Below are 14,764 nucleotides of genomic sequence, written 5' to 3' on the forward strand. Positions count from 1 at the left end.
CCAGACATTATTCAACATCTGCAAGTATATTAGAGCTGGCCGTACCTGCAGAAAGCCTTTTTCTTTAAAAGTGGTAATATAAAACGTTTTCGAATGTGCAAAAAATGCTCGCAGAACATGACAAAATGCAAAGTGTCCTGGGTGGAAAAGTTGTCACATGTGCAGGGACCCAAATCGTCCACCTTTCTCCACCCCTGGGGTTCTGCAACTACAAAGTGCAAGTGATGAAATCTAAATCTTACTAAAAGGAAACGGCATTGGGGTTAGTTACGACCTCTAGATATGGTTCTATTAAGCGGTTTGCTTTTATTAGTTGATGGGCTCGTACCGTTGGTTTCATCAACTCTCTAGCCTCTGTTTCAGTATGTTTCAAGTATAGGTAGGATTTATTAGCCGACGACAGATCTTCCTTCAATAATTTATCTGGAGAATTAAACAACTTGGCGTCCCAGTTGCTTTGCTATCTGTAAGCAACTGGCTCTATATATACTGCACCAAAGTGAAGTACAGTGTGTATAGAGTCCAAGTGTCCCCAGAGGTAGGCAGAGGTTTAAGTTAGATAGAACCTTACTCTCTGTTTGTGGTAGCTTGGTCCAGCAGTAAAGCAGTATCAGAGGACAGTGTTAAGCATTTGATGTACCCACTCAGTCAGCAAATGAATTCACACACTCAAGAACTGAACTCTAGGCCAATTGTGTTTGTATAAAAATATACTGTTTATTTTTAGAACCAAGCAAGCCTGGTATAGGTAAGCATTAAATACTTTTCAGTAATATGTTACTGGATAGAACAGTTTGAAAATGCAATAGAAATTGTACTTTGTTTGATTTACAGGGGAGCAGTAGTATGCAACACTTAGCAATACAGTACATTGAAATGAATAGGCGTTTTCAGTAAATTGCAGGTAAGTTACTTTTTACGTTACTTTTCTAACTCAGTGCTGGATACCTAGATTCAGCACTGGGACATTTCCTAGAAACAGGTAAGTAATTACATTTTGGTTATTCACATGATTTTTAAAGAATATTTTCAGTTTTAAAAACTTCGCACTTGAAAACTTTTTGGAGCAGTACATTGAAATGAATGGGCTTCCACAATAAATTGCAGGTAAGTTACTTTTTACGTTACTTTTCTAACTCAGTGCTGGATACCTAGATTCAGCACTGGGACATTTCCTGGAAACAGGTAAGAAATTACGTTTTGGTTATTCGCATGATTTTTAATGAATATTTTCAGATTTCAAAACTCCACACTTAAAAACGTTTTGGAGCAGGACATTGAAATGAATAGGTTTTTCCAGTAAATTGCAGGTAAGTTACTTTTCACGTTACTTTTCTAACTCATTGCTGGATACTTGGATTCAGCACTGGGACATTTCCTGCAAACAGGTGAGTAAACACGTTTGGTTATTTGTGCGATTTTTAAGGAATAATTTTCAAACTCCACACTTATAAACTTTTTTAGAGAAAAAGTGTCAATGTTATCCTATGGAGGGAAAACAGGTTAACGGTTCTCAGGTAAGTAATCGGCTGTGGGAGTTAAGGTTCTGGGGTTAGACTCAGGGGTCTCCCAGGGTCAGTGATGCACTGTTGTTTCACCCTCAGCGGCACTAGGGTGGCCGGGTGCAGAGTGTTGAGGCCCAATGTTATCCAATGGGGGATAGGCGGCCTCCGGTTGGTGGCTCCTGGCAAGCAGGCCACTGGGTTGTGGGAACAAAGCTCCTAGGGTTAAGCTCAGGGCAAGTTGTGTACCAAAGTAGCACCAAAGGTGCACCCTCAGAGGCACTAGGGTGGCCGGGTGCAGGGTGCTGTTTTGAGGTCGGGTGCCCTGTTTTCAATGGAGAACCTCCAGGACAAAGAAACACTGCAGGCTCGGGGACGAGGATCTTCTAGGTGCGACCACCACTTCGAGGGGTAAGTTGGGATGTCGTGGGTTGGTTAGGCATCGTTGGTTTGGGCACACCAGGCTGAGGGGCATCGGGTGCAGGGGTGCCTTTTGACGTCGGATTTTCTTACCCGCTCAGGTCGCGGTAGGTGGAGTCCTCTGGATTGAGGCTGCAGGTGTTGTCTGGAGGCTTGAGGCAGGTCAGTGCTCGCCCGATCCTGGGTCAGGATCGCCGGGGTGACCTCCTTGTGGTGTTTTTCCGCTCGGGCCGGGTTTGGCAGGTGCAGAGTGGGCTGGATTCGCTGTTTCTGGCTGGCACCAGAAGCTGCAGTTTAAACACGTCCGGTGTTTATGGGAGAAACAGTCTGGAACGTGAAGGCAGGCAGGTCCTCCGGGGTTTGTGAGGTTGCTGGCTGCTGGACACGCCGGGATTTCGCAAGAGCAGGTTCGAGGGTAGACAGGCCCGTAGGGCTGGGGCCAAGTCACTGGGCATCGTCCTCTTGTTAGCTCTGCACGGCTCTCCTCCTCCTTTTCTTCTTGTAGGTAGGCTGGATCTGTCTTCTTGGTTCAGGGCTGCCCCCTAAATAATGTATCTAGGGGGCGTTTTAGGGGTCTTGAGGTCAGTAGCCAATGGGCTACTGACCTTAGGGTGACTACACCCTTGGTGTTCTCACCCCATGTGGGGGAGTGAGCACAATCCCTAGTCCCGATTGGGGAGTGCCTGCCATCTGCAAGATGGCGAGCACGTGTGTGTATATATGTGTATATATATATATGTATATATATATATATATATATATATATATATATATATATATATATATATATATATATATATATATATATATATATATAAAGATACAGGGCCTCTAAGGGTGGCACAATAAGTGCTGCAGCCCTTAGAGGTCTTCCCAAGTCACAGTACCCTGGGTACCTGTGGTACCATTTACCAGGGGCTTACCTGTGGCCAGAGATGCCAATTGAGTTAGTTTTGGGGAAAGAACACAGGCCCTGGGAACCTGATTGGTAGGGACCCAGGGAACACCAAGAGAAAGTGCATCAGTAGTCTGGCAAAAACTTTCCTACACTATCCTTTTCACGTAACTCAGCCAGGGGATACCACTTGCTCCATCTAGTGTTAGGCAATCACGCATGATATCACAGTTCATATCTAATTCAGGATTAATCAGGATCTGAATGGTGGTGAAGTGGGAGTTGCTATTATAGAACAGATTTTATCCATGCGTAGGCTATGTCGTTCATGTCATTTTAACTGAACTGCTGATCAAGATGTCCTTGCTAGTCATCAGACCTAAATCTTCTTGCCAATCCTTGGTTGCCCAAGGGTAAATTGATGTCCAAGCTCCTTTAACTTAGAACAAGTATCAGACATAGTCTTCACACGTATGTTGCTTGAGTCACATCATGGTTAGCTTAAATCACTGAGACTTTATTTGTCATGAGACCAGCATATGTTTCAAGCTTGTAAAGCTTCTTTTCCCACTTTTCGAACCATTTTCAGTATTTGAGTCCATGACGTTTTTTCATTTAGAGAGTTCAAATGCGGAACAGACCGCATAAGAGGAAGCAAGATTTCATGTACTTTCATCCAGGGAACAGTCTGTATTAAGTGGTTGAACTGAGAGGACAATTCAATGGCTTTAGGGGCAAATATAATAAAAATCTGGCTGCAAAAAGTAGTTGCAAATTTTTTATAACTTATTTTGTGAACCCACATATGTACTAACATCGCTTTCCAAAACAAGGAATCACAGTAGGTCACAGTATGACTTACCTAATGAAAACTAGTCTGGTTGCAATTCGTGATCCTCTGCGATTGGATGCAAGGGTCACCAGACCACCATCCTGGCGATTTCTCCCAAAATTGGAAAGATTTAAAGAAGCCCAATTTTCTCAAAGGCAATAGGTCTCCTTTTGGGACCTTATAAGTATTTAGGAATGCAGCACACTATTATTGGTGCAACAACATCAACTGCTGCATGGCTAAACACTTATAAGGTCCCAAAGGTGAGACCTATTGGCTATGCCAATGCTTGTTCACTATTTTCGCCATATGTAGTCTATAAGAATTATGGATGGATGGAAAAACATTTATTGCAGGTATTTTACATCCTGACTAGTTAGTATGTCCTAAACATTAAGTTGTTTCTATCATGTTGATTGAATATGCAATTTAGTGCAATATCATCCCATATGCTTTAATACACTTCAGTATGTTGTTTCTGTGAATTGCAGTCCAATTGTTTTTTCTTAGTTTCTTTGTTGCATTACTTGTTTAATGATCGGTTTTAGGGCAAGTTTACGTAGACTAATGAGAAGGGGGCTAAAAAGACTTCATTTCTGAATGTATCTGATGTAGATGACTTTGGGACTGAGGATTATGCGACTGAGGATCAAAGCGGTGAAAGTGATCGCGATCAAACATCAAAGCGGCCGTGAAAGGCCGTGAAAGTGATCGCGATCAAGCGCGGCTCGCGCACATGCACTGTAGCTCTAGGCCGGCCATGGTAGCATTTTTTTAAGCCCTCACAAAACGTCTCGCCAGACCAGTGCATGCGCTGGGTCAGGCAAGACTAAAAATCAACTTAAGTGAGTGTTGGCAGTGGATCCCAGGAGCCCCATGAGGCGGCCACCCCCATTTTTAAAGAGATTGAGATCCAAAGAGGACCCCTTTCCCTTTGTGGCTCAGCTACCATTCTAACTTGGGAGTCAGTCACTTCGGTCCGTTTCCAGTTGGAAACCATTGATAAATATGGTATTGAATCGCACTTTGGAAGGGACTCCCATAAGCACGCCCCTTCGAAATTGCAAATTGGCATCAAGTTCTAAACCCATTTTAGAAGTTGGTAAAACTAAAAGGGTTTAGTACATACAAAATAACTTTTTAGCGACTGCAAACCCTCTGATTTAGAGAATCGATGCGTTTGCCACAGATACAAATTTGAGTATGTCCAGCCCTAAGTCATGTGTGGATCCCAATGTGGTCACTACTGAGGTCAGATAAAAAGAAAAAAAATTACCGAAGGCAAATGTGGGGTCATGAATACCAATATAACAATCAAATATAATGCCAGAGTTAAAGTAGGTGACGCACCCGTTGACCTTTGTTGGAATTACATTTTCACAATTTTTTGCCCAATATTAATAGTTACCTTTTTGCTTTCGCGGGGACTAGGAAACGGACAAGGAGAACGGATAAACATGTCTCTAAGAGCCCAGCTTAGTTTCTTTTCCTGCTGCTTTCATAACTGAACCCACAAGTTGTAACTGAAATGCCAGTGGTACAAATGGCAAGCCAAGGGGGATAGATGCAACCCCTTGATACACCTAACTGTAGGCTAAATTTGTGGTGCAAATGAAGCCAAACATTTTGGGATAGTCCTGATCAGCTTAGATTTGCTGATATTGTTTTTGTGGATGTTAGCAATGGACACAGTGCTTGCAAGAAGGGGATTAGCAGTGGACTAGGCAGCTCTGTGATTGCCGGAGCATGTATGATAGAAACAGGACTAACAGAAGAGAGCTCTGGCGGATCAACAGCATATTAAAGTGATGAGGAGGGATGAGAAGCCCACTGAGAATTTGTCTGAATGGACTGAGATGTTGAATTGTTGCACACTCCGAATGATAGACCACCTTGATTAGTGAATGAAAGTTGCAGATTTTTAGAAATGGCTAGTTTGCTACATTGCTGCAGCAGGTTGAAGGGGCCTGAATGTGTATTTTTGACCCTTAGGTGCTGTGATGTGGACAGGTCTACCCCACACTAATGTAATCGAAGTCAATATTGTACAGGACAAAGAAAGCAAGTCTCGTTGGTCTCATGGGAACTGTTGTTGTGGAACAAAAATGTATAACAATTTATAACAATAAAACAAATGCTGATGTAGTCTAACCAGGTGTATTTAACCGGATTGTAAGAATTTGTGTAATCACACTAACTGCGTCACTGATGCAAGTTCCATTTTGGTGGCCTGTAGAGCAGGAAAGATCAAAGAAAAACTAGTTGAAAGTAGACGGACCACAGAATTGGTGGCCATCTCCCCCAAAATCATACGAATATTTCTGTGAAACTAATATATTTTTATCCACAAATCAATCATCAACTTCACAGCTTTGTAAGCAATAGTGTCTGTAAGCAGGAGTAAAACATTCCTTTCATATAGCAAAGAACAAAAACAGATTAGGCAACTCGAATACATGAATGGCACCTTCTAATGTCACTCATACAGAAACAAAACACGGTTTCATAGTGCTCGCATGGCCAAAGTAAAGGGTGCTCACTTATAACTCACTGCCACTGAAGAAGCTGGTTAAGATAGAAAACATTTTGATATAGAGGTTTAAGGTAAAAAAGGCGATAGGCATGGTTGAAAACCAGACAAGTTTACTCCCTTTCAATCTCTTCTGCACTGTCCCTTTAAGGACATATTGCTCTAAAACAATCTTTGCACCCGCAATCAGATTAGTCTTTACTCACTTTCCCTCCAGGGTCCTGAGGTGGTTCTGCACAGCCTCCTTCCCTGGAATCTTCTTACTTAAAAGTGACCTGGATAAGAAAGAAGCACAGGACATTTCATTGTGTAATAAAAAGCACAGGACATTTCACTATGTAATCACGATTGAGAAGCTGGAGAAACATCCCTTTCTCCTTCCTGCCCATCTTGCAGCAACCCGAACCAGCAGCAAAATGAAACAAGAAACGGCTGAAAGGGGCACACCCACTGCCATTCTCTATGTGGTATCACAATGTATTGATTTAAAAAGATCTAACAACTGACTAAAGCCGTCTCTGCCAGACCAAACAAAGGGGTAGACCGACGTCCGGTGCTGGAAATTGCCCTTTTTGCAGGGTAGCCGCAAACCTTTGGCCTTCCTCCCCTTTTTTTGTGCAAAACTCTTTCTGTTGGCTTTAGGACTCTGAGCACTTTACCACTGCTGACTAGTGCTAAAGTGCACGGGCTTCTTCCCTTAACATGGCATACTTGGTTTACACCTGTTTGGCATATTTTATTTACTTGTAAGTCCCTTGTAAAGTGGTCTATACCCAGAGTCTGTAAATTAAATGCTACTAGTGGGCCTGCAGCACTGATTGTGCCGCCCACAGAAGTAGCCTTTCAAACCCGTCTCAGGCCTGCCATTCCAAGGCCTGTGAGTACAGTTGACTGCCACTTTGACTTGAAATTTCAAACCAGCTACGAAGCCTTATACTTCCCTTTTATTACACATAGGTCAGCGCTCTGATATTCCCTAGGTAGCTCTAAGGGCAGGGTGCTGTGTAATAAAATGGTAGGATATGTACTTTTAAGTTTTACACGTCCTGGTAGCGACAAACAGCTAAATTTGTTCTTCACTACTATAATGCCTACTCCCTCCTAGGCTAGCATTGGGGATTCCTTAAAACACTTTTAAAGCTGTAATTCCTGAATAGAAAGGACTAGCTACATCATGTTTCATATCTGTGAAATGGTGGTGATAAATCCTCTTTAGAGGTAAAGGAGGGTTTGACATTACCATTTTAGAAAGGAAACTTTTAGACAGTGGACATTTCTCTGCTCTTAACTTTGCAGCCTGCCTCTAATTCACGTCTGGGCTGAGTGACAGCTGTACTTTGTGTCTTCCCTCTAGACAGCTGCAAACACAAGTAGGACTGGTTGTGACAGAGGACTCATCTGCATAAATCTGCATTCTGATAGCCTTCCTGGGCAGGAAGGGGGATAGGTAGCGCACACTTACATCGGAATAGGCTGTGTCCTGTACTCCCACAAAGGACTGATCACTCCCCATAGACAGCCTGGCATACAGGGCTGTGTTAAAAGGGATCCTTGTGCACTTCAGAGAACTTCTTTGAAGTCACCCCCTACATCAAAGGCTATTTTGGATATAAGTACAGGGTTCTGCCATAACAAATCAGTACACGACTGGACCTGGGAAGAAGTCTGCTGGAGTAAAGGCTGCTGTGCTGTATGGTTTGCCACTTTGTTGTGAGTGACTGTTCTATGGAACTGCTTCTCCGCTTTGATGAGCTGCCCTGCTGCCTGCTGATCTCTGCCCTGCTGAGGACAAGTACTCAATCCAGAGTAACTGAAACTTGCTTGCCCCCAGTTCAGGAAGTCTCAGGGCAATCAAACATTTCGCCTTCTTGCCACTACAGTGAGAGTCTGTCACTCAGCAGTCCGGCTGCTGACTGTTGACAAAGATCAGAGCGTGTCTGATCGCCCGCCCCATTGTGATCATAACAACGTCCTTTTCACCTACTCCAGATCAACCATTTTTCCGTGCCCAGGGTCAGTGCTTCACTGTCTGCTTGCGCCGCACCCCCCGAGACTGAGTTCTGTGATCACCGCCTTTCCCAAGGTCATACCAGCGCCTTCCTTCACTGCATTGCCATGGTGACTAGAGGCAACCTCAAGATGCACGGATTGTCAGCCGTATACATACTCAGGAGCCACAAGATCATCAGCCGGTGCTTCCCAGGAGACAGAAGCATAGTCATAGGCCCGGCCTACAAGGCCAGCCAATACTCTCTCCGCAACGTGATACTGGCGCTTTGGCTCCCTTACAGAATTGGCGACCCCACACTCAAGGTACCTCGAATAGCAGGACCCGCAAAGACGCACATACCCAGCCGGCGTGCACTTGTGAGCGGCCAAATGTGGCTAAGTAGACTGGTCTCCAGAGACCTCGTACTTTCCTTATTTTTTGACTGTGCGAACGCTTATCTTCTAATCCCCAATGGGAATTCTTTGTCAGATACCCCGGTCGAGTGTGACCGCACCTAACCCGCTAGACACCAGTGCTCTGCTAGCACTGTGTTACCTTCTAACTTTGAACCTACAATATCTTGCACAGTTTGCCGTACATTCTTTTTGTTTTTAACTGATCTCCCTAAATGAAAAATATACACTGGGGCCTAAACTCTGGAATACCCCACCTTTGGAACTACGCTTACCAGAGCATGAACTAAACTTCCTCAAAGCCTTAAAGACCTGGCTTTTCAGTGACCAATCATTTCTTACAGCTAGTGATGATTTGTGGTGTCTGTTCAGCACCGGGAGGCCTCCGGGGTAGGCATGTGCTATTTAAAAGCTTCAGACTGCATTTTTGTCATTTTAGCCTGAATGGATTTATAATATAATACCCTTTTTTTATCAAATGTGTTCATTTTGTTACTGTGCGTGTGTGTTTTAAAAATACTTTACAAATTGCCTCTTAAGTTACGCCTGACTGCTCTGTGCCAAGCTACCAGAGGGCGACACAGGTTAATTTAGGGAATGTATCTGACTTACCTTAACTAGGGTGGTGGTCACTACTTGGACACCCTTGCAATATGGCGGACACGCTTTCGAGAAGTTGGAGTCGATGTCGATTTTGACTCCCTTCACTGTAAATTACACGGCACATTTGCTCTTCTGCGACTGAGACAGTGACCTCGTGGCTCTGATCCAGTCCAGGTTTTCACGACTGCTCCCGCTGAACGCCGCATTCAGAGCAGGAGCGATAGCGGGTGTAGAGGACGCCGCTCCACTCCTCGCTGATTTCACGCTCTCACATTGATTCATCTTGCCGAGCCCATCAAGGCTGTGCGGCGCCCCCCGCGGCCCCCGCTGCTGCTCCCGCTCCTGTGGCTGGTATCGCAGGCGTCAGAACTTGCTTGGCGAAACCCCGGGTGGAAACACCAGGCTGCCGGTGTAGCCTGTGCGTGGTGCAGGTATACGGAGCTCTGTTGGGAGCGCGGCAGTGGAGGAGAGAACAAGCCTGAGGAGCCGGGCCAGAGTGAGTGCAAAAGGCAGAATGGACGCGGCGACTGGTCCTTGATACCTTTACCCAGCATATTATTAGCCAAAACAAAGGCAAGAGCGGATTATATGCCTTCAGGTCAGTTTTAATTACTAGTGCTTGCCGCATTTTTGTGAAAAGTTTACTGTTGAAGGACCAAATGTTTAGCATATACCAACGGCAGTACCCTAACATTAACTGTGAAAGTTTGGCTATATACCAGAGCCAGGGACGAGACTGACTGAGATTTAAATTAACGCCACAGCTTGTTGAAAAATATAAAAAATGGGCCCAAAGCGTAAAGTAAAACAATGTAAGGAAGCCAGGGAAGACAATCTGGAGACTAGTGAGATACTGGCAGGATCAAGGTCATGGGAAGAGAGTCAGGAAAGCCAGGCCTTCCCCGAGGATACCAACAAGGGACGACTCAGGAAGAGGAAAGTTAAAAGAGTGACAAAGCAAGCCCTGCAAGCCAAAAAGGGGTGTACCTCAATCTCTATTACGAAAAAGAACACGGGAACTACTAACCCCATTACGGACTTTGTGGGCAAACATTACAAAGTATCAAAATTACCGGTAAACAATCTGGAAACTGAAGAGCAGCCTCGATCCAAGAATGGAAAAAATGGAGAAATGGAGGAAATAATTCAGGTGGAAAGAAGCAAGGGAGGTGCTTCAGAAGAAGAAGCGGAAGAAGAGATAGAGGACCACCTGTTAATAAATGTATCACTCCTGAGCCAAAATCCTGTAATGGCGGCACCACGGCTATCATCATCCACCAACTTATTCTCCCAGCAACTGGCAAGGAACGAAGCGCCAACAGGAAGGGAAAGCAATGAGTCCAGTACTATTTGGGGGGGAACAGTTAACCAACCCCTACAACAGTATGGGGAGAAAAGTTACCAGCAGGACATAGAAAAGACAGGGAGCCAATTAAGATACGAGAGAAACAGCCCCCAGGACTCGGATTTATCGGTTCCAGCCACGTCATCAATATTGGACTTACTACTAATGCTACAAAAAACCCTTCAGGGAATTTTAGAAGTATCAATGCTGAACAATGGTGTACTAAACTCCCAAAAGACAACCCTAAAAAAAAATCGAAGAAGAACTAACAGGAATAAAAGGGCAAATGCCTCGTATGAAAAGCCCAGTAGTGACTTCCCAGATAACAGATCAAAGCGTAGGGTGTGCGTTGAATGAACCACAAGAGCTACCAGATAATGTGTATATATCTAAGAGACCAATGCTGGTAAAAAGGAGATGGGAACATGCAAGGGTCCGCACTCAAAATAGGCCAAGTAAAAAGAAGGTCCCGCAGATAGCGGTAAAAGGAAACAAAAAGAAAAAGGTAGCAAAGGAAAAATTAAATGTTTCGGCTTAGACCTTCGTACCATTAAGACCCCTAGTGTTAGATGCTAGAAGGAATACACCAACTATCCACAGCAGGATTGCGGCAGTAAGGCCCCAAAAGAGATGGCTCGAAAAACAAACCCTGTAAATCAGAAAATAACGATCTGTGTAAAGGGCCAAATACAGAATATACAGAGTTATCAGGCAAGACCAGTACAACCATATGAGCAAGTAGTAGGGACCCCAGGGAAGGAAGGGAGTAGGCAGCGAAACATAGCGTCCCCTGAGAAAGGTGGGGGGACGGGTAAGAATAAATGGATATATTTGGAACCGGTGCACACAGGCCAAAGGGTTAAGAACCCGAGGAAAACTAATCCCTTAAACAGATCCCAAGTTCTGTCAATCTTCTCCAAATGTATAAGCCTGAGTGGGATTGGCTCAAAAGATCTGAGACAGGTAGGGTTTTTAGAAAGCACAAAGGGCAGGGAAATAACAAAAGTATTACTATATTCAAACTTAGTAAAAAGGGCAATTGTGGAAGCAGCCAGAGAGATATACCAAGGGGGAGTAAGGGTGATTCCAGAAAAGGACCTGAGTGAAGAAATACAATCGGGAAGGAACTTCTTAAAATACCATGCAGGCCTAGGGAGACGTCAGGTGTGGCTGCATTATGGCAACGAAGAAGAGAGTAGCTGCCTGAATGTAATGATAAACAATACAGTAAAGGAGGACCCGTGGGGGAATTGGAGTCAAATAAGCCCCCTAGATGACTCCTCGGAGAGGTTCGTGGAAGGAGCGGGCGAGGTTGGAGGCTTAAGTGAGATAGAATAGGAAGTGGGGTTGCCGCAATGCCTAAGTCTCTTATCATGGAATATAAATGGACTAGGCAATGAGCTAAAATAAGAACAGATAAAGTTGTATGTAAACAATGTAGCAATTGCCTGCTTACAAGAGACTTGGGCATGTGGCGAATCCCCTTGCTTTGAGGGTTACCACCAATTAAATCGCCTGGCCAAAAGACAAAGATATGGCCGCCCCTCGGGGGGAATTATGACGTTAATCTCCACAAAAATTTTAGGTAACGTAGAAACATTAAAAGTAAATTGTAAATGGCTATTGGTTTGTAGGTTAAATGTTTTGACCTTGGATAAAAAGTGTGAAAGGATAATTGGGATGAATGTCTATATGCAGTGGGACAATATGGGAGAATATGTAACTGAGATGAAGAATTTTAAAGAGGACATAGACTCCCTATTAGAAAGGTATCCCTCTGATGTTCTGTTAATTGCGGGGGACTTTAATCACAAGTTATATCCAACGAAGGCGGATTGTTGGCATGCAGAATTATTGGATGCCTATGGAATTAAGTAAGCCAGTTTCCCAGTATGTGACCCCTCGAAACAGGACCTAGATCTAGTTAATTACCTAGGGGAAAAGGGCCTATTTTGCTTAAACGGCAGATTTAAAACAGACCGCCCGGCAAAGAAGACCTTTAATAAAGGGGCACAAAATTGCCCAATCGATTGTATTTTTACACTAGCCTGGAACATGCCTCTTGTGCAGGAATTTAAGTTACACCAAAATGAGGTTAGTGACCATAATGCGCTGCAATTAACGATACAAGGGGGAAGGATGGAACCCAGAGAAAAAGTGATTCCCCAAGAAGTAGAATATCCCAGACGGGCAACAACAAGACTAACAGATGAGTACCAGGAAAAGTTAAAGGCCTTCCAATTAAAGATTGATTTAGAAAATTCTGGGAGAGTAAACTTGGAATGGTATGAGGAGAAGATAGCTCAAGTAGTCCAGTGCCTTAGAGTAAAATTAAAAAAGAATAATAGGAAAGGAACTTTAAACCGGGCAAGTCGAGTAAAATGGTTTTCAATGGACTGTCAAATTAAGAAAAGAGAGATAAGGGCAGAAGCCAGAAGGTTAAGGAAAGAGTTTAATCAAGAGAGGCAAAATTACCTCACTAAATTAAAACTTGAATTTAAAAGGATGGTCTCCGATGCAAAAAGGGCACATAAAGAGAAATGCTGGGGGGGATCTACTGGAGGCCATAGAGACTAAAAACTTGAGACAATTCTGGAAATTGGTAAAACTGGCATCGGCCCCACAAGTTGAGGAAATGAAGTGTGCCGTAAGTGAGGCAGCCTGGGTTAAATACCTAAGGGAGCTGTATGGACCACGTACATCAATTGGGGACACAGAGCCCCAAGGTTGGCACGAACCCGCAGAAAATTTTAAAGCAGACTTTTCGGAAGAGCAAGTAGAAGCTACAATTAAAAAACTGAATTTAACTCGGGCCGCAGGACCGGATAATCTCCCAGCGATAATATTAAAATCACATACAAAATGGTGGGCAAGGTTCCTATCCCAGCTATTCCAAGTAGTATTAATAGAAGGTAAAATGCCATCAAACTGGAAGGGCGCAATAATAAGGCCTATTCATAAAAAAGGCAGTATAGGTGAACCCCAAAATTATAGACTGATAAACCTCCTGGATATTGGAGAAAAGGTATTTGCGAAACTTGTCTTAAATAGACTAAATACCTGGGTCAACGAGTGCGCAATAATACCTGTAGAACAGGGAGGGTTCAGAGAAGGACATTCTACAATTGACCATTGCTTCTCCCTATGGGCATTGGCAAGGAAGTCAACGGAACAGAACGGAAAGCTCTGTTGCTGCTTCGTTGACTTCCGCGCCGCCTTTGAATCAGTGGACCGGGAATGTCTCTGGGAACTATTAATTAATAAAAACATCCCAAAAGATCTGCTGATCATATTAAAAGAACTACATTGAGGCACCTGTGCCGAAGTAATTAGGGATACGGAGGGGTCACTAACACCAAAAATACCTATTGAAAATGGCCTAAGACAGGGCTGTGTACTGGCCCCCCAGCTATTCTCCATATTTCTATCTGACCTACCTGAGGGCTTAGAAATGGAGGTCAGTGCCAGCCCTAGGATGAATGATAAAAAGGTACCATGTCTCTTATATGCGGATGACCTGGTAATAGTAGACCAGACGGAAATAGGCCTTCAAAGGAAGTTGAAATTTTTTAAGGAATACTGTGAAAAGAAATTTTTAACGGTAAATCTAGATAAGACGAAAATGTTATGCTTCGGGAAAAAAGCGAACAAGTTTAATTGGTTTTTAGGTGATCTTAAATTAGAATCTGTAAATGAATACCGCTACCTAGGTGTGTGGTTCGATAAAACATTAAACTGGCACAGACACCTAGAAGCCCAAAAAGCGAAGGCACTAACAACAATTGCCGGGCTAAAAATGTTTAACTGTGACTATGGGGATATGTCCCATCGTCCTTTATTAAAGGCTTTCAATGCAATGATACCATCACAAGTACTCTATGGTGCAGAAATCATTTATTTGAGCGGTAAAGATGTCTGGGACCTGGAGGAAGGAAAATGCTTGAAAAACCTTTTATCACTGCCCCCATCAGCAATGATCCAAGCACTAAGATTAGAAATAGGAACAATGGCGTGGGGAGTACAAGTACAAGTAGCTGCGATTAGATTTTGGAAACGCCTGGAGAATGATAATGGACAAAAAATTGCATATTGGTGCCGTAACGAGATTCAACAAAGTAATTTAAGTTGGGCAAAAAGGTGTAGTAAGAAAGTGGTACAGGCCGCAGAGAATACAAAAATGGTCCTATGCCGAGCGTTACTCAAGATAGAATGCACAAAAAAATAGCTAAAGTAT

At 43.6% G+C, this 14,764-nt stretch overlaps 1 protein-coding gene across 8 annotated transcripts in view; it reads right to left on the minus strand.

Annotated features, from left to right (window-relative positions):
• Positions 1 to 14,764, minus strand: part of CENPQ (centromere protein Q) — a 227,049-nt gene that overhangs the window by 39,519 nt on the left and 172,766 nt on the right. For all 8 annotated transcript variants that reach the window (XM_085651752.1, XM_085651751.1, XM_085651749.1 and 5 more), the window contains one exon: positions 6,386 to 6,454. In XM_085651752.1, the coding sequence (XP_085507878.1) occupies positions 6,386 to 6,454 (69 nt within the window). The remainder of the gene's footprint in view (positions 1 to 6,385; positions 6,455 to 14,764) is intronic.

This window comes from Triturus cristatus, chromosome 4_1 (assembly GCF_964204655.1).
Source record: "Triturus cristatus chromosome 4_1, aTriCri1.1, whole genome shotgun sequence".
In the NCBI taxonomy this organism is placed as follows: Eukaryota; Metazoa; Chordata; class Amphibia; order Caudata; family Salamandridae; genus Triturus; species Triturus cristatus.